General features: G+C 41.5%; 1 protein-coding gene across 11 annotated transcripts in view; it reads left to right on the top strand.

The window, feature by feature from the left end:
* LOC128328269 (ankyrin repeat domain-containing protein 26-like) overlaps nt 1-27,123 on the top strand; it is a 206,753-nt gene that overhangs the window by 114,135 nt on the left and 65,495 nt on the right. For all 11 annotated transcript variants that reach the window (XR_008309108.1, XR_008309107.1, XM_053258090.1 and 8 more), the window contains 5 exons: nt 6,129-6,342; nt 11,543-11,726; nt 18,172-18,318; nt 19,456-20,412; nt 20,971-21,123. Coding sequence is in view for 9 of the 11 variants with exons in the window: in XM_053258090.1 (XP_053114065.1) it covers nt 6,129-6,342; nt 11,543-11,726; nt 18,172-18,318; nt 19,456-20,412; nt 20,971-21,123 (1,655 nt within the window). In the remaining 2 variants the exon portion in view is untranslated. The remainder of the gene's footprint in view (nt 1-6,128; nt 6,343-11,542; nt 11,727-18,171; nt 18,319-19,455; nt 20,413-20,970; nt 21,124-27,123) is intronic.

Below are 27,123 nucleotides of genomic sequence, written 5' to 3'. Positions count from 1 at the left end.
CTGAGTGTGTTGTCTAACTGCATGGAGGATAGGATTCTAAAGAAAATCCTGCTAAATACCAGGAAGGCTACCACCAGACGTAGTTACAGAGCTAAGTGGCAAAGATTCTGCTTGCACGCAACTTCCAGAGGATTTGACCCGAAGGAAGCTAGCCTAAAGTCTGTTCTACTGTACCTTACCACTCTGAAGCAGAGTGGTTTATCTGACGTCTCCATAAAGGTCCATATGGCGGCCATATCAGCACGCCATGACGGCTGGGATGGCAAAACGGTATTCACCCATCCGAGATGTAAAGATTTTATGAGAGGCCTAAATAACTTATATCCACCAGTGAGATTACCTACATACAAGTGGAGCCTTTCGCTGGTACTCTCATCCCTGACGGAACCTCCTTTCAAGCCTCTTGCACAGGCTTCTTTGAAACTTTTGACCCTAAAGACACATTTTTTGGTGGCAATAAAGACAGCCAAACGCTTGAGTGAGTTGCGAGCACTCCGTATTGACGAACCTTATACGAAGATATATCCGGACCAGGTGGTAATGCGCCTCGATCTGGAGTTCAGACCCAAGGTTGTGACTGATTTTCATCTAAATTCAGAGGTGGTGCTTCCTACCTTTTTCAGAAATCCGTTGTTTCCACTAGAAAGGGCGATGCATTCACTAGATGTCCGTAGGGCACTGCTCTACTACTTGAAGGCCACTCGGCCTGTTCGTCAAACGCGGCATTTATTCGTGAATCTACAGGGCTCATGCAAGAGCTACTCTCCGTCATGCCAGAAACTATCCTTCTGATTAGTAGATCTGATAAAGATGGCTTATGATCAGCAGAGTCAACAATCTCCGGTCTCCATTAAAGCACATTTGACGAGGGCATATGCCACGTCGGCTGCACACCTGTCGGGGATTCGATTCACTGATATCTGTATGGCAGCTACTTGGTCATCTCATCAGACGTTTGTGAAACACTATGCCATAGACCTTCGAACTGCAGCTGCTGCGGAATTTGGTTGGGCTGTCCTTAAGTGGGTCCTAAAGTGACTTGCGACGCTCACCCACCTCCATCAGGGTAACTTGTAATTCACCCACTACTTATGAATGTTGGAACCACTTTCCAGATAAACAGGTTGCTTAACTGTAACAGATGATCTGGAAGTGGTTCCATACATTCATAAAACCCGCCCATCTGACCCCACGGCGCACCACCAAGCCACTGGACCATCACCTCATAACATCAGAGCAAGCGTCAACACGACACATCAAGAAACTGAGGGAGAATACGCCCAAACGCTGCTAGAGGGTACTGCAGTCACGTGCAGGCGGCGGTTGTTGGTGTTGCGAGGAGCTACTGAATTCTGCCCAAAGCTGGCCTGCACAGGCGCAGAACCCACTACTTATGAATGTATGGAACCACTTCCAGATCACCTATTACAGGTAAGCAACCTGTTTTTCTTTTCTTTATCTAGGTTCAAAACTGTTTGGGGATGAGGCCCTTAAGGATATCCTAGTAGAAACTAAGGATTTAGCACAAAGCCCTTCCTTCTAAAAGGAAAAAAAAAGACTCCACACAAATTTACCCAGACTTATAGGGCTTTTTGCCCTTCCTTTTGTATTAGAAAGGCTTCTAGGAGCCACTGCCCCTATTGGAATAGATCATGCTGCCAGGGCAGGCGGTCCTTCCAATCCCAATCCTTTTAGGGATGTGCATTGAATGGGATTTGCACTCTGTTCTGAGCTTGGCATGGAACACATATGTCTGGAACATTCTGTTGTTCCAACTGGTTGTTCCAACAGAACAAGCCTGGAATGTTTCGAGTGTTCCAAGCACCATTCTGGAGGCCTCTTTTTCTGTTGTTGACTGTTTTTGGCACTGGGTTCCAATTGGCTTGCAATCGTGCTTCTTGGCTGGCTTGTTACCATACAAATCAATTTGTATGATAACAAGGCAGCAAAGAAGCACAATCGCAAACCAATTGGAAGCCAGTGCCCAAACTAGTCAGCAACAGAAAAACAGGCCTCCAGAATGGTGCTTGGAAAACTCAAAATGTTCCAATTCAGAATGGGGTACTTCCTTTTCAAGTTAAAAACAGGCCCGTCATTTGAGGCCCTTCTGCTTCGAATCAGAATGCTTTGAGCTCTAAATGTCCTGCCCAGCCCTACTATCTTTTCACCCCAGGCTAAGGACCTCAGACGGCAATCCTGTCTTCCCAACCACTTAGGTTGGGAGGACATACTAATGACTTCTGGTATGCTTGGGATTTGTCTACTTCTGACCAATGGGTTCTCTCAACAGTTCTGTCTGAGTACAAAATAGAGCTCCGCGATTGTCCGAGGGCCAGAGATTCTACACACTCCACGATCTTGGAACCAGTTGAAACACATTCAGGCAATCCAACACCTTCTACAGATAGAAGCCAAAGAGGCAGTTCCAGCCACCTAAAGGGAAATGGTGGTATATTCTGACCTGTTAACTGTCCCCCAAAAGGACTGATCTCTTCAAGTGGTGTTGGACCTAAAGTTCATCAACAAATACATAGTTTAAAAGGAAATTCCAAATTGGAACCCTGAGGTCCATAGCAGAGGCCCTACAGAGCCAAGATTACTTAGTATCCATCAGTTTGAAGGAAACATATTTGCATATTCCTATTCGTCCGAACAACAAACATCTGCTATGTTTCTGTTACCAAAACCAGCATTTCCACTATGGGGCTCGGCCATTTTGTCTATTCTCAGCACCCAGGGTTCACCAAAGTTCTAGTTCTCCTGATTGCCCATCTGCACCTCAAGGCTTTCATCTGTATTGTTTTCTGGATGATCTACTGATCCAATCCCAATCCATAGTAGGAGCACAGGACTGATAGTGGAGTCTGTCATGCCTCAAAGAACATAGCTTCCTTGTCAATGAGGAAAAGAGTCAGTTTTGTTCATTACAGCAAATTTTATACATGGGGGTAATCATAGACACCAGGGGAAATTGCCTTTTTGTGCCCCAGGAACACATGCAGGTTCTAATAAACCTGTCAGTACTCCAAAATCAGTCAGCAGACCTGCTCCTGCTAGCACGTCTGTTGAGCTAATCATGGACTTTTCTAGACTGTGTCCCTTGGGTCAGGTTTCATTTCAGACCCCTTCAGTGACCCCTTTTACCATACTAAACAGACACTGCATGCAGAAATTTATTGTCTCTTCCTCTCCCCAAGCTTCTACGGAACTCTTTTCAGTGGTGGACAGTGTCGGGAAACCTATCCAAGGGCAAGCAGTTTGTGGAATCCAGTTGTAACCATGGATGTGAACTTCACTGGCTGTGGGGCTCATTGCCTATCTTCCAACGCCCAAGGCGGATGGACTGTAGCAGAACAATGCCATAGCATCAATTTGCTCGAGTTAGGATCAGTGTACCTAACTGCAATTGCATTCCAGGATCTCATTACAGGTTCCCACATGCTGATTTGCACAGTTTATCAACAAAGCACATTTAAATCATCAAGGAGGAACCGGTCTTGATCTCTGTATCTGCAAACATCAGAAATCATCAGGTGGGCAGAATGTCATCTGACATGAATTTCAGCACACCTTCTTCTTATCCGTTCAGTCGTGACTGACTCTCGGTCACTCTATGGATCAATGCACTCGAAGCCATCCTATCTCGTACAACTTCCTTTAATTCCACCATGGTCATTCCGGTGTCATTTTTAATAATATCCAGCCACCAAGTATAAGGCCGTCCCTGTCTCCTTCTTCCGCTGATCATTCCCAGCATAATTGCCTTTTCGAGTGAATCAGCTCGCAAGACATGACCAAAATACATCAGTCTTTGTTTAGTAATCTTGACTTCTAGTGATATTATTGGTTTAACTCGATCTAAAACTCTTTTATTTTATTTTATTTTATTTTATTTTATTTTATTTTATTTTATTTTATTTTATTTTATTTTAAGCATTTAATATACTGCCCACTCCGAAGACTCTGGGCGGTGTACAATGGCATGTAAATAAGGTAACATTAAAAATTACAATCAAAATTACATTTAAAATAGCAAACTAAAATAGATAATGGAAATGAAATAAAGTAAACTACAAGACAAATGCCCGATGGAAAAGATCTTCAGTAAGGATTTAAAGACCAGTAAAGAGGGGGCTAGAGGAATATGTAGGGGATGAAAATTCCAAAGAAGTGGGGCAGCAACCGAAAAAGCCCTTTCGCGGGACCTAGAACTCCGAATCTCTCAAAAATCAGAGACCAACAAAAGGGTCATCTGAAATGATCTAACAGGATGGGATGTAACTGGATGGGAGAGACGATTCTGTACGTAAACAGGTGCCAAGCCCCACAAGGCTTTGAAGGTAAAAACCAGGACTTTGAATTGAATTCGGAAGCGAATTTGTGATTCTTGCTGTCCATGGGATATGCAATAGTTGCCAAATCAGCAGAACTCTAAACATCCAAGTAGACTGGTTAAGTCGTCGGGTCATCCATCCAGCAGAATGGATTCTGCACCCTCCAGTATTCAAGTGGATAACACAGTGAATGGATTACCCCCAGGTAGGCCTGTTTGACCCTCCAATCAACATGAAACCGTGAAGATTCTTCTCTTGGTTTCCAGTACAGGGGGTAGAGGTGGTGCATGCATTGTCAATTCCATGGCAGCATTGCTTCTATATGCTTCCCCCCCAGTTCTTTTTCTAGCCAGATGGTTCAGGAAGTTGAAAGTAGAATACACAAAAATGATATTGATGGCTCTCCTTTTGACCCAGAAAACCCTGGTTCTCAGTGTGGCAACAGAGAGTCCTCTGTTCATCTCTTGAAGGGAGGATCTACTCACTCAAGGTCCAATTTTTCATCCAGACCCAGCTAGGTTAAAGTTGACTGCCTGGAGGCTGAGTACCAATCCCTGAGTCATCAAGGTCTGTCTCCTGTTGTCATTGATACAGTTCTCACCTCTCGCAAACCCTACACTGATTGCATTTATCATTTTACATGGTGAAGTTTTCTAAGGAGGCCCTATCACCATCTCTAAAGGTAAAGTGTGCTGTCAAGTCGATTTTGATTCCTGGCACCCACAGAGCCCTGTGGTTTTCTTTGGTAGAATACAGGAGGGGTTTACCATTTCCAACCCCTGTGCAGTATGAGATGATGCCTTTCAGCATCTTCCTGTATTGCTGCTGCCTGATATAGGTGTTTCCCATAGTCTGGGAAACATACCAGTGGGCATTCGAACCAGCAACCTCTTCATCCTGAAGAGCAAACGGGGCAGCAGGGAAGTATGCTGCCACCCCGTAGGACCTGTAAAATACTGGGCGCCTGTGGGGGCAAAGCGGAGGGAGGGATAAGTTCATCCTCCTCCACCCTTAAAGTGAGACACCCCCCACCGTCGAGCCATCCACACTTTGTTCCGTGCACATCCCTACCCACAATGAGTGACCTCTGACACCATCAAAGAATGATGTAGTGTTCACTGTGAAGGCTTCTTCTTGCTGGTGTAATAGAGGTCACCCTTGTCCACCTATGGTTTTATGAGTCTTCTGCAAGTATTAACCTGATCAGCAAATAAATAATTGAGCAGGTCTGCATTGTTTCTGTTTTATAATATCATTGTTGGTATCTTCTCCAACTTCATTTGTTTGTTCCTTCCATTTATATGGTGCTGTTGGTGGTGCTTTCCTTTTCTGCTCTGCCTGTTTTGTGGCTGATCTTTTGCTTTGAGCTTTTCAGTGGCACTGAAGGGAACTGCCTACTAGGGTCCTTTTTAAAGGTTTCCTTCATTTGCATAGTCCTACCTTCTGGGGCATGTGGGTGGAGATAACCCACAATGGGTGACCTCCATTATACCAGCAAGAAGAAACATTCACGGTGAGTACCAATGTTCAATTTTCAGGATTTTCCCATTTGCTGTTGACAATTAATGAACTATACGTTGCATGCCAACCTGCCCTCAATATTGAATTGAATGGAGAAGCCTGAACTTGTCAGAAGTCCCATGTATACATCAGCGTGCCCATGGAGTTCAAGAACAGAATTATTGTGTTGATTTTCCAAATAGGAAAAAACAACATTGTATAAATACATTCTGAGGGTATCTTGAGGTAAAGATTTTGGGCAAATTTATTAATACCAATTTCCTCCCAAAACAGATTCTGTAAATCTTCTGAAATTTCAAAATATATTTCACGGATATGAGCGCTTAATTGAACATGAAAAGGAACGTTATACTCGTCTTCTAGAAAAAGTAAAAAAAAGAGAGAGTGAGAAGAGAGAACAGCAGAGACTATTGAAAGAAATGGGAGAAATGAAATCTGTATTGGATCATCAAAAAGCAGAACGGGAAAGGGATATCAGTAGTCTCAAGTAAGAACTCTGTTCAAGTAAACTTTTATGTGGTATTGTAAACAAATTATGAAAGGAATTCTAAGAGGAGTTTATCAGGAATATTATTAATTGTTCTGCTACAATTAACTGACACTTTATAGGGTGAATGAGGAAAATGTATAAGCAGTAAAGATGAGTGAAGTCATTACAGCTTGCTACAGATTAGTCCAAAAATGATCCAAGTTCTTTCCTACAAAAATCAGGAAAAATTCAAACCTTTACCTGAGGCAATCCCAGATGGTTCAGAGTTCTTCACCCCTACTCTACTAGCATCCTCTTCAGCCACTGCCCCTCTAGCTTCAGTTTTCATTTGTGCTTTAATAATAAATTGCAAGTAAAGGTGTCCTTCAAATATAAGTCTGCTCTGAGAGGCTGCAAGGTTTACTTGAGTGAGAGTGCAGTCTACTCATGAGTAAGAAAGTGATGTCTACCAACGTGTAAGGCTATCCATAAGTAAGACTGGTTAGTGTAAGAATAGAAGTAAGATCCCTTCTTACTTGCAAGAACAGATGCAATATTTTCTCATAAGGGCATAGAGCCTACTCACAAGTAAGGGTGAAGTTTACTTCTGAGTAAAGGTTTCAAGCCTAGCTATAGTATATAGCTTTTGGGATTGGGAAGAGATCTGGTCTTGTGGTAGCAAGCATGACTTGTCCCCTTAAGCTAAGCAGGATCCACGCTGGTTGCATATGAAGCGGAGACTAGAAATGTGAGCGCTGTAAGATATTCCCCTTAGGGGATGGAGCCGCTCTGGGAAGAGCATCTAGGCTCCAAGTTCCTTCCCTGGCATCTCCAAGATAGGGCTGAGAGAGATTCCTGCCTGCAACCTTGGAGAAGCCGCTGCCAGTCTGTGTAGACAATACTGAGCGAGATGGACCTATGGTCTGACTCAGTATATGGCAGCTTCCTATGTAACTGTGCCTTGTGGAGATGCATCATACAGAAAACCATTGGGTATGTGTGTAGAGCTTTATTTTGACTGCCTGGGGACCTCTTGAATTTGTGGCTGACACTATACAGGTTGCATTTGGGGGGAGCACTGTGCCTTGTTTTTTTAATTTCATTTCATTTTTATACTGCCCCATCCAAAGACTCTGGGCGTTTCACAAGTAAAATACAAAAACAAACACCATTTAAAATCAGCAGATTAAAACAATATAAAAACAAATTTAAAACAGTTCAGAACCATTTGAATCCAATTACATATGCTTTAAAACAAATTTAAAAACCTTGGAAGGACAGGCCAAATCTTGAGGGCTCTCTTGAAGGCCAATAACCGGTCCAAACTATGGATATCTGCCGGGAGTGCATTCCACAAGCCAGAGGCAGCTACAGGGAAGGCCTGGGTCCAAATTGCCACCAGACGTGCTGGTGGTAACTGGAGATGGACCTCTCTTGACTACTTCAACGTGTGATGGAGATCATACAGTAGAAAGTGCTCTCTAAGGTAGCCCAGACCCAAGCCATTCAGGGCTTTAAAGGTGATAACCAGCATTTCATATTTTGCCTGGAAACATATTGACAGCCAGTGCAACTGTTTGAGAAGAGGCATAATATGGTCTCTCTGGGTTATCCCAGGGACCAGTCTGACTGCTGCATTTTGAACTAACTGAAGTTTTCAAACTACATACAAAGGCAGCCCCACATAGACCACATTGCAATAGCCAAGCCTGGAGTTTATCAGCTGATGCACCACTGTTTTGAGATCATTCAAGGAATGGACACAGCTGTTGAATCAGCCAAAAGTGATAGAAAGTGCTCCTGGCCATAGCCTTCACCTGGGATACCAGGGTGAGGCCTGGATCCAAGAGCACTCCCAAGCTGCGAATCTGTTCCTTCTGGGGGAGTATAACCCCATTTAACACAGGAAGATCTAACTTATCCCTCAAATGCTGATCCCCCACAATGAGCCTCTCCATCTTACTTGGATTCAACTTCAGTTTATTTATTTATTTATTTGTTCGATTTTTATACCGTCCTTCCAAAATGGCTCAAGGCGGTTGTTATCCCTTATCCAGCCTATTACTGCCCATTGGCAGGCATTTAGGGAACGAATGCCATAGGAGGAGGAGAAATAGATTTGGGTGTTATCAGTGAACTAATGACACCCTGCACCAAATCTCCTGATGACCTCACCCAGCAGTTTCATGTAGATAAATGGAGCCCTGAGGGACTCCATATAATAGTTCCCATTTCAAACAGCAATCCTCACTAAACTCCACTATCTGGAATCTGCCCAAGAGGTAGGATTGAAACCACTGCAAAGCAGTGCCTCCTATCCCCAACTCCCTCAGGCGATCCAGGAGGATACCATGATGAATGGTATTGAACACCGCTGAAAGATCCTGGTAATGGTCATCCATTAGATCAACCAGGGCCATCTCAACCCCATAGCCTGCTCTTGGAATGGGTCTAGATAATCGGTTTCCTCCAAAACTGCCTGGAGCTGATTAGCCACTACCCAATCTCCTTGCCCAACCATGGGAGATTGGAGATTGGCCTATAACTATCCATCGCTGAGGGATCTAGGGAAGGCTTCTTAAGTGGTCTGATAATTGCCTTCTTCAAATGAGGCATCCTACCCTCCCTCATCAATGAGTTAATGAGGGGCCCTCAGTGATGGCCTAGTTAACAAATTAACTAGGCTATCTCCAACTATTTCCCTGTTAGATAGAAGCAGCCAAGTTGGGCAAGGATCCAGAGAACAAGTGGTAGGTGGCACCGCCCCGAGCAGTTTGTCCATGTCCTCAGTCATCACAGATTGAAACTGATCAAGTCTAATACTGCAAGAGGGATTGCTAGAGATGTATCAGGCAGAAATTCACCAGGGACATGTTTAGCAAGTGATTAGGGGAACTGCACTTGAATATCTTCCTGGATGCATCCCTCCTCAGACCACTCTCAAGCTGAAAGACCAAGGCAAAGTGGGTAAATGGAATGTCATACAAGACACTTCAAAGTTTTTACAGTTTATGTAGCACAGAAGTTAAGATGGGCACCTTAATTTGCAATTTCTATGCTTTTTAGAGCACCAGTGAGAATTGAAAGCATCTTGACTCTCATCTTAATCTGAAGGATGACTGAATTTGCAGGATTTTTGAGAATAAACTTCCATTGTGGGAAAGGGAAGTTTAAAAGTAGCTTTTACTAGAGATGTGCACAAAACTGGGTTGCCCGGTTAAGGTTCAAGCTGGTTCGAAGGTTAATTTAAAAAACAACTCCTCACTGCCTCTGGGGACACTGCTGTAGCACCAGGAGGAATCTCCAGAGGTTCCCCCTCCCCCTGCCAGCTTCCCCCAGTATCATAATGGCCTGCTTCAGGTGGTTTTTGGCCCATTCTGAGCCTCTGTATAGTTGTGGAAGCCATTTTGGAGGCTGCCATGCATGTGTAATGAATAGCTATTTTTTTAAAAACAAAAGCAAACCCAGTTTAGAACTCCCAAACCGGCTGGGGGTGTTTGGCTTGATCTTGAGCTGAACCGGTGTAGATTCTGTTTGAGGCCAGCTCAACTTTGAACCTTCAAAATGAGCCTGTTCGATATCGAGCCAGTTCGAATTCAAGCCGGCTCGCACATCCCTAGCTCTTACTCATACAGGGCAGATGGAGCCTCCAATTCATAAGCAGTATATCTATGTAGAAAGTTAATATTCAAAATTAGTTTGCCATTGTGTTGTGTGTCTTTGCAAGGCCCCTGCTGCTTTTTGTTCCCTCCTAAGTCCATTTGCCCACCTCACCACCACCTCAGAAAAACTCATAAAGGAAAAGGAGGAGAAGGAAGCCTTTATTTATTTAGCACAGTTTTTATACCTCCCCACATACAAACCTCTGGGTGGTCTACAATTTTAAACACAAACAATTAAAAAAACCTCAGTCAATTAAAACTATTTAAAATATAGATATCATCAATAACTTTAAAACTTATAAACTAAAAGCCTGATTAAACAAATATGTTTTTACATTCATCCTTTCACATTAAGTATAGCGTGACAAGAGTTTTCCTAGATTCTCCCTATCAATGCTGCATTCAGAATCAGGAAGTCACATGCCAGGGCTTGCCCCTCCCAACTCTGGCTTCAGAACCTTCAGTGGGCAAAATCAATAATAAACGCTTAGTTGATTTTGCCCTATTTTATTATGGGGACTTCAGAGGCTGATAACTCAGGAAATATTAGTTCAAGTTTTTAAAAACCAAAACACAGGATTATGGTTCAGCATATTAAGATCTGTGGGTAGGATCTGTTCCATATTCCTCTTCTGTCAGAAGTATGGTTGTTGGTTATGCAGGACAGGGCTTACTTTGTTGTGGCACCCAGACTTTGATCCTCCCAAGAGGCCCATTTGGTCTTCCCTCTTGGCCTTTTGTAGGCTGGCAAGACTGTTCTTTTTAGCTGACCTTCAATCAGATGTGTCCCTGATTTAGTGTTTTCCTGGCTCTTCTTTTGTCTTTTTTATTATTGTGTGTGTGTGTGTGTGTTTGTGTGTATTTGAATGTGCTGTGTTTATGATGTTTTTATATGCTGTTATGAACTGTTTGGGGGCTGATGCAAAAAAGCAGAATGCACAATTTTGTTTATTAATAAAGATTTTTCAAGAACATCAAGTTGTTTCAATCTAAAGGTGGAAATTTTAAAATAAATCAGATCCACATATTCTGCTATCTGTAGATTATAGGAATTATAAAACTATGTTGAAACCATCTAACTAATGATTTTAGATCAGCTGCCGATCTCTGGTTTGTTATATGTTTCCAGTGTGAGTCCTGTCCAAACTTCCAAAGTGTATGGCACTGAGCATATTGCTTGTTTGTTCCACCATTCCTTTTTGCGCACACACGCACACACCAATTACATTTTATTTTCATGTTTACATAGGGACCTGCTTATTGAGCTAAACTGTGTAATCTGAATCCCTCGATTTTATGGTGTGCAGATTCTGTTCTTGAAGCTTACACAGCTTGGGCCTGTATATGCGTAGCCCCCTATTGAAAACATGACTAATGCCCAGCTGGCAGGAATAAGGCAAAAAGGAGTGGAGCAAACAAGCACAGTGTGAATCCCTTCACTATATGTAGCCCTGAACATCTATTATAGAGTTCTTCTAAACAATTAAAGGCTCACCTGTATGTAGGTTGAGTGAGTACATATTCATAAGCATAGTCTTGAAATTGTTAAATTCCAGGTTTTCTTTGAAACAAGAGGAAGAAAAGAGGATGAGTGCTGAAATGTTGTATGAGAAGAAGCAAGAACAGTCAAGGAAAAAAGAGAAACAATACTGTAAAGAGATGGAAGAAAAACAGCAGCTTGAGTTAATGCTGAGAAGTCTGGAAATGGAGTTGAGAACACTGAAAAACCACCTGGAAGAGGTTAGATTAAAGAATAAAATATCCAGTTCATTACCATTGGTTTGGAAAACACGTCACCATTTTATATTAAGATATAAACATATTTGCATCAGTTGTGTATTTTCCTTAGAGCTTCACAGATAGGTATTCTGGGGTGTTAGTAAGCTTTCTGGCCTGTGTAAGATACTGTCTTGGACACCCTTCATTGGCCAGCAGGTGAGCAGCAGAGACTAGAAGTGCTGTGCAGTGTTCCCTGAAAATATTTTCCATCTGTGTGTGGAATGAGCTTTTTTATGGGCAGCAGTATCAAGGTAGTGTGTGCTCATTCAGAGTGGGTCCTTCCTGATTCAATCTGGGCAGGATCTAAAATTAACTGAGCGGATATAAATAAACTTGTGAGAGTGTGCACACCTTAGAGGGAATACTGAACTGCTGTATTGTGGGTGGTAAGTGGGAATGGTGGAATTAATGTAAGGAGTTGCTGCCCTTGAGAGAACATAACAACCTCTGTAGGGTACTATCGTTATCTTGGCTAGCAGATGGAAATCAAGAAGCTGGCAGAGGAAGAGATTAAATTAAAGTAAAAGCAGTAGTAGTAGTATGGATTTGTGCCAATTATTGGTTTGAGAGAATAGCTTATAAGACAATAAAACACCATAGCAGTTAATAAAACACCTTGTTCTTGGTTCCCTGTGCAGATTATGGACAGATATGTATGTATGTATGTATTTATTTATTTATTTAACTCTCATTTCCATCATTGCCAATTCCCATGTAAGTGACTTGTATTGTGATCCCAACTTTGCTTATTCACAAGTTCCAATTAAGTATGATTAGGGTTGTATCCTTAAAGAATAAATTCAAATAATACTACTACACTTTGTTAGCCGCCCCATAACAAATTGTTCTCTGGGTGGCTCACAACACATCATTAAAACATCAAGTAAAAACACATGCAACACATAAAATTCACTGTCTGTGTTTATTAAAATAGGTTTGGGATGCTTGACAGTTGATTACTCAAAATTGTCAATTGATTGCTGAAGTGATCACCTGTTTGATGATGGCAGTGTTGTCAAATATTCCATGTAGTAAAAATTGTCCTTGAATAAGTGGCAGTTTACCTATTTAAAAACTGCATCATGAAGTCATCTGACAGGAATGGCAGGTGTTGGGGCCTCTTACTCCTTATATCTTCAGAAGTCATACGTTCATGTGTCTTTCGTTTAGAACCAGGTACCCTCTGCAACTCTTTCCAGGGTTCCTTTCTTTCATTTTTAAACATCAAGACCTGACTTCTCCTAGACACTTCTCAACAAAAACATGGAGCTGCAGGGACAAACATGAAGCAGGCACATGAAATGGGTATCACAGTGGTACAAAGTCACAAGTGTCCAGAACTTGGGACTATTACAGCGTCTATTGCATTTCCTTTTGGGAAAGTGGGATCTGTTTGTGAGTTGATGATGCTTTTCTGTCTCATTTCTGAGATGCCCACAGTAGCTTTTAAACTATTGAAAACAAAATAGCAATAAAGCACACAGTAGATGACAATAGCATTCCAAAACTAAAGGGATTAACAGATCATATCCCAACAAGGTCATAGACTTGACAAAACAGAAGCGTTCTGAAGTGGCATCTAGATGCTGCCTGGATGGAAGCCAGACTATTCTATGCTACTGGGCGAGGACATCTTGTGTGGGTTATCCTTCCTACGTACTTCAGACGCAGGTCTATGCTGATTTGCAAGCAAAGCCTTACGATTCTGGGAAGGAAACCCTTCCCAATTCTTTCAGTCCTGCATCCAGCTCCACAGACAGCCCTTTTTTCTTCCAAAAGTTCTTTCTCTTCTCTTCTTATTCTTTTGCTTAATTACTTCATCAATTTCTTCTTTTTTTCTTTCAGCAATTTCTTCCTTTTTTCTTCAGCTTCTGCAGTTTAACATTTTTAAAAAAAATTATTTTACTCTTGTCTAGATTTTCCTCCATCAGTTCCTTTTCATTCTTATCTGTGGTGTTCTCTTATCTGGATAAGAAACAACTGTAATAATAGGGTGTCAAAAATACAGAATGTACCTGCAAATGGGTATATTAATATAATTTACAAGTTCTGCATAGAACTACACACATTTAAAATCATACCATAAATACATTCCTGTGCAGACAAAAATAGAATACAAAATCAAATAAAATAATACATAAACACAAGCTCGGACAGGTGTAGAGCCTCTGCGCCTCTAGTTCTCACCTGCCCACTCACCGCCACCATTTTCTTTCCAGCCTACCTCCGCTGTTCTCTTGCCCACCTGCCACTGCCGTTTTCTTTGCCCACCTGCCACTGCTGCTTTCTCCCCCAGCACCGGAGCCATTTTGCTCTCCCACTGCTAGCAGCTCGTGAGTGCTGCCATGCATGGGATTAGCAACGGGTACGCCTTAGAGAAATATATATATGGATGTATAGATATCCTTGAATCGTCAATGTAGGCTCACAGTGAGCCAAAATCCTTATGAAGACTGAATGCCTTTCCATCAAACAATCAATCGATCATCTTTATTATGGTCAAAGACCAGCACAGGTTATAACACAGTAATACAGCAAAATAGATACATGTATCACTACTATAAACTATAAGATTAAGATTTGTATTACAGTTAAGACTAATAGAATAAGGGTCTAAAAATACAATATATTTAAAATATACTATGGAGTACAAGCAAGGTAGCTAAAATATAAAATATAGCATTGAACATCTAAATAAAATAGTAAGGCAGCTAACTAAAATGGTTAATAGTTGGTATTTTAAAATATGCTTCATAAAATTAATCAATTATAAAGTACAACTCTCAATAAATAAAAGACATCTACTATGTTAAAGAGAGATGGCGATAGTATATAGTAAAAAGGGAAATAAAGTTACTAACTAAAATAGGGTGATCTAGTAAAATAGTTAAAATCAGCTTCATGGATTATGGGGTACAGTCAGGGTCTGACGGATCTTTCATGCTGCCATGCAGAACCTAGCAGCATTGTATGTAAAATTCCGCTTTTCAGCCGAGAGCAGCATCTTAGTGTCAACTTGGGTGGAGTGACCAGGGCAGCTTAGTAGTAGAGGGAGTATGAGTTTATCTCAGCTATCTTTATAGAAATTGCAAGAGAGGAGTAGATGCTCAGTGGTTTCCACCTCCCCAGAGGTATGGGGCAAAGCCTTTCCACAAATGGAATCTTCCTGTATTTTTCCTCCAAAACAGCGGATGAAAGGCCATGACATCGGGCAAGGCTGAATGCCTTTCTGTCACTGGGCATTTCCAACTGTGTCAAATATGCAGGAGGGAAACCATGAACCTGGAGCTGTCTGAGGCCAGGAAACCAGGTACCCTACTTAGATCCACCTGGCATTCCATATCCAGGATCTTGTGTTTTAATGGCCACTTTATCCTTATCACAGCCCATAGTAAGGAGGAGAGATGGAGACAAACCCAATACCCCCACCCTGTCATAGACTGCCTGCTTCCAAGAGGATTGGAAACTGTCCTGCAGTGTTCATGGGGCCAGGCCCCTAGGGCAAAGGGCTAATTTGAGCCAGTGGTTAAGAACAGTCATCCAAATTTTGGCCTCAGCTTTTATGATGCCAGTTTCCAGATGCAGAGTGGCTTTGGAGATACAGCAGGGCACTTGTAAAGCCGTTCTTAGGAATTTAGATTGGACACGTTCCAGTATGATAAAATTAGAGGGTAGTCCTGGGTGCACACAATAGATTAATCGTGCCAGTGGTTTGGCCTCATATAGTTTGAACACTGCAGGTTTGTAATGACCACCTCTAGTCCAAAGGCACCTCAAGATAGGGCGGAGTTCCTTTGTGCCGCTAGGGCAACGTGTTCACAGTGGGCCTTTCTTGAGCCAGAGGCATGGAGAGCCACCCCCAGATATGTAAAACAGGTGACCTGTTCAATTCTGTGTCCATCAATACTCCAGTTGTGGTTCTTAGGTCTTTTGGCAAAGGCCACAACCTTAGTTTTATGATAGTTTATTTCAAATTGTTCATCTTTGCAATACTGTGCCTCCAACAAACAATAAAAAGTCTTTTCAAAGTGTAAGAGTCCTTTTCAGTGGGTCAGATGCGTTTCGACATATGTCTTCCTCAGTGACTCATACCTTTATAAAAACACACTTTTACAGACTTCTGTAGACAAACAACCAAATTATATAAAAGTTGCTATGATCCCCACACAATCCCTATCCTCATCATCGAGTGGAAAGAATAAAACAAGCTTACCGATTATATTGACACTCACATTGGTACACTGTTCCTTCTGTATATAAGGCCCCCTTTTTCTCTTTAGAAAAGATTTTATAATAGAAAAGTTAAGAAGTGAATCTTCAACTTTAAAATGTAACCTTCTCTTACCAAGTTACAAGGGCTATAGAGTAAGTCACACCTATCCTCTTTTAAATATACTCCCAAGGGCTTTCAGCTGTTCCTTGTAAATCAAATCATTACCATTGCTCAAAAGGTGGGGTGTTTTTTTTAAAGAGACCGTATTATAATTTTGACTAAAAGGGGAAAAGCCTATAGAAGTATAAAAATGCAGACATCATAAGAAACCCAATAACTACTAAATCATAATATTGACAACAATACACATGCTAAAAACAAAAATTAAAAAGGTTCTTTTGTTGTTGTTGTTCAAATACTATTTTAAAAAACCACCTATCATCACCACATATATAATACACATCAATAGAATTAACAGCCATGTTATTAAAAAGCAGACAAGGTTTCTAAAATTATGATGGCAAGGAAACCAAGTAGGATATAATTAATACATATAAAACCTACTGCATAACTGCCATTCAATCAATCTCTTCATCGAGACCATGGGACATAATAGTTTGGAGTTGGTATATCCAATACACTTCTTTTCTTTTCGTTATAAAAACAAATATTTGATCTGTCAGATGACCAAATTCTTTTCAACTTTCAGATACCAATACCAATCTATTGACATTGGGCTATATCCAGATTAGTAAGATAATTAAGCACTATTGAAATCAGTGAGATAGATTAGTCATAACTAACTTAAGTTGTGTTAAAATTAATGGGACCTTATCATGACTGATTTAGACATGGGGTTTCCCCATCACTTAATTCATTTTTAGGCTTTGATAAAAATAATAAATTGCTAATCCTCTTCAAGCATTTGTACTTGACCAAATATTCGTAGCCTTTTTGTTGCATTCATCTTACAATCATGATCAATGTTTGATTGAATGTGTGACATAATTTTAGTGACCTCATAATAAACTAGGATGATGTCACCTTAAGCACAAAAGGAAAGAGATGTGGATATGGCAGTTTTGTGATAGACAGCTTTTCAGTACAGATACATGTTTTCATGCATACTCTGTTTTGAAAAACTGCTGTAGTGTGCTGGATATTTGATTGAATTTAAGATCCCCTCCCCCCAATAATGGAGAAACAGAAATCACTTTTGTTTACTTCACGAATCAAGTTTTGTTGATACTTTTAATTTCCTTTCACAGTTATCTATGCTTGTAGGCAGTTCCTTATAGTCAAGAAAATGTTTTAATGGGGTGGGAAAATATAGGGTAATTGCCAAATCAAATTAGTGAAAACTGGAAGTTACCAATATTCAGAATACTAGAAGTATTTTAACTTGGACTAATGGAGACTAGTGCAAACGACCAACTATATCCTGAACTTGATAGTTTGAAGAAAATTGATCAGCCTACTCAAGAGTCTATCTCTTCATTATCCAGTCTTCCTCAGGACAGCTCTAGTACCTATAATTCCTTGGCCAAAACTAAATCTATTAGACTTCAAGGAAGTTTTCCTCCTAGTCTTTCATTTTCCTTTCCTCCTGTGGGAGAAGTTATAGTCCCACCGTGTATGTTAGACTTAGGGCTCCAGAGAACACCTCAAGCGATACAAAGGCTTGTGAATGCTGTTCAAGAAATGGTAAGCTTGTTTGGGCACTTGGGAAATAAAAAATTAACATTCACCCTGAATGTCTCCCCCCCCCCATTTATTTTGGAAATATAAAATTAGATCATAATCTTTGTTTTCCAGTCAGAGTAATATCATCTTGAACACTTTTTCTATCTAATAAAAGTAGATGCTACAAAGGATTGAAACAAATGCACTTCTGAAAATATGAGATAGCAAGACCTTCATCCTAACATGTTTTCCTCAGAAAGAGAATGTCTTGAAATATCGTATACCCAGTTCATTAGCTTCAGTGTGTAGTCAAAGCTCTCACAGAGGTAGTGGCTTCCCTTTTATTTCAATGTTGAGGCCAGCTCTACATTCCCATTACATGCACATACTGACACAGAAGTGAATAGGAAAGCTCTGCCTACACTGGTGTTCAATATGTCTGTTGCAGCCTTGAATTCATATATTTTTTAAGATATTATTCTATTTGGTATTTTTAAATGCATTTTGTAGGTTGATGAAGAACGCAGAGACACACAGCGACAGCTGGCTCAAGAACAGAATGCCAGAGCTTTGCAAGAGGGTATTTTGAATACATATCTCTGGAAGCGGAAGGAAATGGAAGAAGAATCTAAAAAAATAGTGTCTAAAAGCTCAGAGGTACTTGTCTTAAGAATAACTTAAAAGAATACAGGAGTTTGTTAAGCACAAACATCCCCCCCATCACACCTAAAGTGTACTAATACAGAATGGCTGCATAACTTAAGCAGCAGTCATGTTTTCTGTGGGGACACTGGTAGTGTTTAATGCACCAAGTATATCAAAGTTGTGAATGACAGATGTATATCCTTAAAGTACTTTTGCACATATATCAAAGATCTGTAACCCAATTAAGACTCTTAACATGTGTAATATGTAACATGTATCTCTCACACTTTTGTCAGATTTTTGACAGGTAAGGGTGACATGGATTGGAATAGTATTCCAATTCACTTAACTCTTAGTTGTGGTTGACAATTATTTGTGTTTGACAACACTTGTCTTTAGTAGCTAAAATGATACATTTTCACATGTACTTATTTTGAAATACAGATTTTTAAGTGGTTAAATTTAATTTGTCAACTGAAGATCTAATGCTGTCTGTCTTGAGTATCTTTAAAAAAAAAAACACCTCCTGGGTTTCAAGAATCGTGCAGGTAGTTTTGGACTTTCATGTGTTCGTATCCTTTTAAATAGCTGCTTCCAAAGATGTATGGCAATTGACTTTTGAAAAACTTGGAACTTACAAAAGCAGGTGTTCTCTCCTCCCTTTTAGTATAAATCATTACCTAATACTTCCCCTTTTGCACTTTTTAACTTCTTGCTTTCTTCCTTCTGGGTCCAAAGTTTCTATTTTCAGTTTAGAATAAACCATTGTTTCCCTTTTTGCCTAAATGCAGTTCAAACAGGAAAATGGAATTTGGTTGAAACTGGAAATTGATTTGTTCCAAACTGCAAATTGATGCTGTAAATCTCTTCTTTTCATATGCAAAGGAAAGAGCATATGCATTGAGGTTCACTGCATCTAATGCACATAATGCTAAAATATTTTAAATAAAATAAATATTATTTAACATTATGTCTGAACCTGACCAATCAACAGTCTTTAGGGTGGAGGGGATATAGTGTGCACATTATGACACATCTGTTTTGCCCGCCAGAATATAATTTCATTCTAAGAGTATGAACTGAAGAAAAAATCAAAGTCGGCTTCTGCAAGATTATTAACTTTGTCCTTTGCTTATGAATAATTTTTAGACGGCTGATAATCATGACCAAGAAAAGGAGCTGTGGCACAAAAATAAAATACTCGAAAATGAGCTTTCTGTATTAAAATTAGAACTTGACCACTCAAGAGTTCGGCATCAGGAAGAAGAAGCCAACTATTTAGAAGAAAATGACATTTTAAAAGAAAAAGTGGAAGAACTTAAGAAGGATCTGAAATTAAATGAAGAAGCTTTGACTCAAACAGTCGCTCAATACAGTGGACAATTAAATGCATCAAAAGCAGAGTGTGCCATGCTAATCTCTAAATTAGAGTTTGTTAAAGAAAATAAGGAAAGACTGCAAGTAGAACTTGATTCCTTTCGTTCCCGTTTAAGTTCTTCCACTCAGGAACTTGAACGGTGCCAGCTTTCGAGAACTGATCTTGAGCGAATGCTGCAACGAGAGCATGATGACTGGCTTCGCTTAAAAGACAAATTGAATCATGATCTGTGTAATCTACAGGAGACCAACAATGCCATGTCTCAACAGTTAAGTAAAGCTGAAAGTAAAGGTAATAGCTTAGAAAGTGAACTTCACCATGTAACACACGCACTCAGAGAAAAGAATTTACTGTTAGAAAGTATTCAAAGGGATTTGAGTCAGGCACAGTGTCAAGTGAAAGAACTTGAAAATGCACGACAAGTTGAAAAGGATCAAATAAACAAATATGCTGTAAAACAGGACTCTTTGCAAGAACGATTGGCACACCTCCAAAGTGAAAATATTTTACTTCGACAGCAATTTGAAGATCTTCAAAACAAGGGCATCATCAAAGAAAAAGTAGTGACTGATGTCCAAGATAAATTTAATGACATTTTTAGTAAACTTAGAGCTGATTTTGAAAAGCAAGTGCAACTTATGGAAGAGAGAAATAAGGAATTAGTCAACAAATGTAATAATTTAAGAGAGCAAACCTTTAAATATGAAGCAGAAAAAGCAGAAAGAGAGGTAAGTGCATTATATTTTATCAATTCAGTGTTTAACATTAAGATATGAAATCCTTTTTTCCAGTAGTAAAACTATAATGGAATTGATAGCGCTTGATAGTACCCAGATGCACTGTAGTGTTCGGACATAAAAGGTTAGCCCTGTGATACTCTCTTCCAAAAGAACATTCACACATGCCTTATCCTCAGATGTTAGAAGGTTTAGACACACACCATTTAATATTACAGTATATATTGCAGAAGGGAAGTGATTTAAAATAATGAATTAAATTATCTACCTAAAATTAAGCACTTAACAAAGGGATTGTTTGGATCTGTAACCTGAATGGCATCAGGGGCTTGCAAACATTCAGCAAGTAACAAATGCCACTGTTCAGTTGGTTTCAGTTAACATTTGTCAGGAAGAAAATCTGCTACCCATTTATAACTAACAGTATTTGTGTTCTAATACGTATATCTTAGCTCAATAGAACTATATTTAATTTACATAATCATAATCAAAAAATCATATTTAAAAATTCATTTGTCCAGACTCTGGTCATGAAAATGCTTTCTCTAGGGTGCATTAAGACAACTGCAGCAGGAACTTGCAGATTCTCTTAAAAAACAGTCCATGTCAGAAGCTTCTCTTGAGGTTACAACACGCTACCGTAGTGACCTAGAAGATGATAAACGACAGCTTCAAAAGGAAATAGACCGGATAAAATCTAAGGTATGATTGAAAATATATTTCTATTAATTTGTCTCTTGATTTTAACCTTCATCTGGATTTTGGGGTAGATTTCAACCCCTGGCTGTGTAAAGGTGCATAAACAGACACGCGATTGTACTCCTAGCTATGTCTATTGCTGTCATACTCTTACCTGTACTTTGGTATACAATGTATCCACAATATGGCCCCTCACCAATGATGATATTTGTTATTACTAAAAACGACATGGTAGAAAACCATTCCAAAGTGAATGGATTTTGGGGTAGATTTCAACCCCTGGCTGTGTAAAGGTGCATAAACAGACACACGATTGTACTCCTAGCTAAGTCTATTGCTGTCATACTCTTACCTGTACTTTGGTATACAATGTATCCACAATATGGCCCCTCACCAATGATGATATTTGTTATTACTAAAAACGACATGGTAGAAAACCATTCCAAAGTGAATGGATTTTGGGGTAGATTTCAACCCCTGGCTGTGTAAAGGTGCATAAACAGACACACGATTGTACTCCTAGCTAAGTCTATTGCTGTCATACTCTTACCTGTACTTTGGTATACAATGTATCCACAATATGGCCCCACACCAATGATGATATTTGTTATTACTAAAAACGACATGGTAGAAAACCATTCCAAAGTGAATGGACTCCCTATGGTGGGGTAGTTTCTATCCCATTCCCATTTTAAGCCATTTGGGATAGGGGAGAATACCTTGATTCTCTGCTCTTCTTTCTTTCCTTCAACATACTTACTCTCTCCCTCCATTAAATTAACATTAAAACAAATTTAAACAGATTCTACACATGTAATTAAATCCTGGATGAATAAATGTGTCTTGGGGGTCTTTTTGATATTGGCCAGAGATGGGTAGGCTCTTATTTCTGCAGGAAGTGCATTCCAAAACCTGGGGGCAGCAATAGAAGAGGCCTGTCCCTTAGTAGCTGATGAAAACTGCATACAGGTAAAGGTAAAGTGTGCCATTGATTTGGTGTCGACTCCTGACAGCCACAGAGCCCTGTGGTTTTTTGGTAGAATACAGGAGGGGTTTACCATTGCCACCTCCTGCGCAGTATGAGATGATACCTTTCAGCATCTTCCTATATTGCTGCTGCCTGATATAGGTGTTTCCCATAGGTCTTTAGGTGTTTGCCAGATCTTGACTTCCGTCAAGATCTGCAAGCGGATCCCGAGGAAGACGGAGGGAGGAGGACAGGAGGTGGCTGTTCCCCCGAGCAGCTCCCAAATGAGGACGGAGGAAGGAGGATGTGAGGCAGCAGTGGCTCTCAGAGGATGACGGAGGGAAGAGGACAGGAGGTGGCTCCTTCCGGCAACCCTAACATTTTGCCTGTTGTGCACCTATTAGCAAAATATGAGATATTCGAGTTTTAATAATGTATGTATATATTTTGTGGAAAATATTTTGTGGATGGTACACGTGGAATGCATCTTCCAAATTGGGAAAGGTGTTACAGTCTAGAAGATAGATAGATAGACAGATAGATAGATAGACAGATATCTTTATATATCTTCTTTATATATAATTCTCCTAGGCGTACCCCTTGCTCATCCCATGCCTGGCAGCTCTTGCGAGAGTCCGCGAGCAGCGGCTGATTAGCGATGGGGACTGATGGCCACAAGTGAGAAGAGGCAGCCCAGCCAGCCGCAAGGGAGAAGCGGCGTGGAGGAGAAGGGGCGGCCAGGCCAACTGCCGAGGAAGAATAGACTGGGGCGGCGGTGGGGAGGGCAAATGAGAGGAGAGACAGGGAGAACTAGGAGTGCAGATGCTCTCTCTCTCTCTCTCTCTCTATATATATATATATATAGAGAGAGAGAGAGAGAGAGAGTGTGTCTGTCTGTCTATCTGTCTATCTATATTCTCTAAAGCGTACCCATTGCTAATCCAATGCATGGCAGCTCTTGCGAGAGTTCACGAGCGAGCTGCCAGGAGGGGGAGAGGGATGCAGGAAAGCAGCGGCTGGCTGGCCAAGAGAACGCAGCAGTGGCAAAGCTGGCTGAAGGGATGGGGATGGGGGGAGGCATGCACAAACAAATGGACTGGCTGAAGGTGTTGGGGGAGAACAGCTAAAGGGATGGAGACATGGCAGAGAGCCGGATCAGTTGTGGGGGGATGGGGCAGGGAAAACTAGGGGCACAGATGATCTTGTGCCCGGTCAGCTAGTTCTTGTAATTGTTTCATGAAGAAACAGTTTCTGGCATTAATACCTTTTAGCTTTCTGCCATTCCTTCCTGCTAGCTCACAATCAATAATTGCACAAACCCAGCAATCTGATTAAATTGCTTGCTATGTGGATTTCTGGTGAGGTTTTTAGCTGTGCATTACTTGAGTTCTTGGGCATCCATGGAATTTTAATGTCAAATTGTGTTGCCACTGAAGTTAAGAGCAAAACACTAATTAATGTCTCTGGATCCAGAATTGGCTGCCTGACTCGCTCACAAGACATGTTTGTAATCCCTTGCAGTTCCATGAGGTTGCTGTTCCCTGTACTTAAATATTAACCCATTGCTGCACACACGTGATTCCAGACATACAAGAAACACAATGCCTGTGTCATACAGGAGTACAATAGAAAATGTTTCGGAGGCCTTGTTTCAGCAATTTAGATTTCCGTTGGAGTTGGCAACTTTTGCTGCTACCCTCCACAAACAACAACAGCTTCTAATACTAAAATAGTTTCGGGGACCCTGTGATCAGGCTGGAGACACTGCACATGAAAGCAGGTGTAAGGGCAATATCCATTGCTCTGTTGCCACCGCCTCTTCTCTCTTTTGGTCTGGCTACCTTGCTTCTCTTGGCTCAAAAGATCTTCTGTGAACAGCTAGAGAGGAACGTTGCACATACCTGTTGCAGTCTCACCTTTGCTAGGCACAGGTTCAACATGCCCCGGCACCCCCCACTCCCCGCAGCCAAAATATTTTGCATGCTGCGCTATGCGTAGCACGTTGAGTGTGTGTGTGTGTGTGTGTGTGTGTGTGTGTGTGACAGAGAGAGTGTATAAGGTGTGTGCACTGCCTTGATACTGCCACCCAGAACAAAGCTCTTTCTGTTCATTGATAATAAAAATTAGAGGGAGCACTGATCCAGAAGCACTCCCAGACTGTGTACCTGTTCCTTCTGGGGGAACAGAAGATCTCTGAGGTGATCCATGTTCCCTCACAACTGGGTCACCTGCACCTGTGCAGTAAGCTCCATGTAGGAATACAAAGCTCCAATATGTCCTCTCTGGCATTTTGAGTTGCGAGGGAGCACCCGTTAAAATAGGCAGGAGAGCGCACTTCAGTTCCTTCTCATCTACTGCACTCGCTGTACATGAAGGTTCTTAACTCTATATCTTCCTGTGAGGAAAAGCTTGATCTCTCTGGGTTTTTTGCTTGAGTTGGACTGTGTTTGTTGACTTTGGTTTTGGACTCTCACTTCTGGTCAGTTGTCTTTAGACCACTGGCTTTAGATGGCCTGGCTTTAGACCAACCTGTTCGGACTTCCCCTTGGCTTTGGCACACCTCAGCCTTTTGGTTTTGAGCTCGGCTTGCCTATGACAATCCCACAATTTCCCCCTTCTAACTTGGTGACTTCATGATATTTTTGGCTTGACTCAGACTAACCCTGGGGTTTTTTTTGGCTGAAATGAGTTCCCTGAAAACCTTCAATCACTGTAAATCATACAGAGGATGATTTATCATCCTCTGACTTCATGATATTTTCAATATTTTGGGGCTACCCCAGGGGCGGGGTGCTGCCAGCGCATGTTGAACCTGTGCTTAGCAAAGATGAGATTGCAGCAGGTATGTGCAAGGTCCTTCTCTAGCTGTAAAGTGTAAAGTGATGCGCATTAGGATGAAAAAACCCAACTTCAAGTATACGTTGATGGGATCTGATCTGTTGATGACTGACTAGGAGAGGGATCTTGGGGTCGTGGTGGACAGCTCATTGAAAGTGTTGATGCAATGTGTGGCAGCTGTGATAAAGGCCGATTCCATGCTAGGATCATTAGGAAGGGTGTTGAAAATAAAACTGCTAATATTATAATGCCCTTATACAAAACTATAGTGCGGCCACATTTGGAGTACTATGTACAATTGTGGCCACCACATCAAAAGAAGGACATTGTTGAACTGGAAAAGATGCAGAAGAGCGCAACCAAGATGATCAGGGGCCTATCGGCCACATTTCACCGATGCCCTCCCAACCCCCAACACCGATAGTGATTTCTCCATGCTGTAACTCTGGAAACTCTCCCAGAGTGGGAGATGCCAATTCTGACATCAATCAGCATTGGTTGGAATCTTTGGTGGGATCCACTAATTCAACCCCTTCAACATCAACCTTTAAAGGTTTTCCTATTTCTGAAGGTCTCGCTGATGATGCTACTCCTGTACCAAAGAATCCTCCTTCATCGCCATTGTGCAACACTCCACCATTGTGGTGTTTGCCTGACACCTTATGGAAAGAACGTTATCATTATTCAGCCCCAATTACTCCACTGAATTATTTCAGCTCTCCGGGGCATTCAGTTCCAGCCATCTTTACCAAGGAGAGCACTATAGGGGCTGGTCTCTCTATGCCTTGCCTGGCCTCCTGTATGATTTTGATGACTACCATTGCAGGAAATCCATGAAACTGCTTCTGTCTCCCTCAGATGCCATGCCTGGCTTCATTCGACTCCTTTGGAAGCCAACATGAAAGAGAAAATTGAAAACATCCCCTTCGAGGGTGATGGCCTGTTCTCCAAAGATACTGATGAAACTATGGAGAAATTTTAAAAGTCTCATTTCACTACTAAGTCTTTCACGCCTACATTGCATCAATACCCATCAGCCTCCCAAAGGTACTGTCTGTACTTCCCCAAGCAGCGATTCAACGGCAAGTCTCAGGACCATAAAGATTATAGGCGTGTTTCCAAATTTTGTTCTGGACACCCTTTCCAACCTCGTCAACATCAGAACCAAAAGCTTTCGCAGCAAGAGCAATCAAAACAGTCATTGTGATTGCTCAGTCCTGGAAGTGCCTTATGATCTGGATTGTGATCCATTGTATCCATAAGAACTGGGTTTCTGCGCCTGCGCAGGGACCTCCCGGGCTGACTAGCTAGCTCCTCTTTGCGCCCCGCCCGTCTGCACGTGCCTTGCAGCTTCCGTTAGAATCGACGGTTGGGGCGCCTCTCCTTCAGTTTTCTCTTGACCGCCAAAGCGCTTACACCTCTTGGCTGTTGCTCCTCAATTATTATCAAAACTTTTGACTTCGGACTGTTTGACTATTCTCTACTGAGCGGATTAATTGGTTTGACTTCAGAACGAACAACGGACTTGATTTGGGACTCTGATTCTAACTTCAAAGTTTGTACAGGACGGTTTTGACTCGGAACGGTGAACGGACTTGATTACGGACTCTGCTTTGTTTGTTCCTAAGATTGTTTACTGAATTTGACTCGGAACGGCATTTGGACAATGGAAGCTAAGAAGACATTCAAACGATGTGAAAAGTGTCGAGCAAAGTTGCCTTCGACTGATTATCACGACGCCTGTTTGATGTGCCTAGGAGAGAATCATAACACGGCGGCATGTAAGATATGCTGCTCGTTTTCAAAACAAACTAGGCAAAATAGAGCTCTCAGGCTTCGAGCTGCGTTATACGAGGAGGCACTTCGGCCGCCAACTCCTCGTCCGTCGGCGTCGATGAGTTCCGGTTCAACATCGGGAGCTTCGATGTCGAAGGAGTCCGGTGCGTCAAGCTCCCCGGGATTGGGTTCCAGTGGGTCTGCTGATAAGCAGTCTAAAACCACTGTTGACACTCTGTTTAAGAAACCAAAGGAGGTTTCCAAAAAACGGAAGCATAAGGATAGAGATCGTCATGCTTCTGAGAGGGAAGGTCGCCATCGTGAGGAGTCTCGACATCGAACTCCCTCACCGACGGCAGCACAGATTTACGACGTGGACTCGGCTGAGTCCCCTACAGCCTCGACGTCGACACCTCCGGTAT

Source organism: Hemicordylus capensis, chromosome 5 (genome assembly GCF_027244095.1).
Source record: "Hemicordylus capensis ecotype Gifberg chromosome 5, rHemCap1.1.pri, whole genome shotgun sequence".
NCBI classification, from domain to species: domain Eukaryota; kingdom Metazoa; phylum Chordata; class Lepidosauria; order Squamata; family Cordylidae; genus Hemicordylus; species Hemicordylus capensis.
This window is presented reverse-complemented; position numbering and strand designations above follow the sequence as displayed.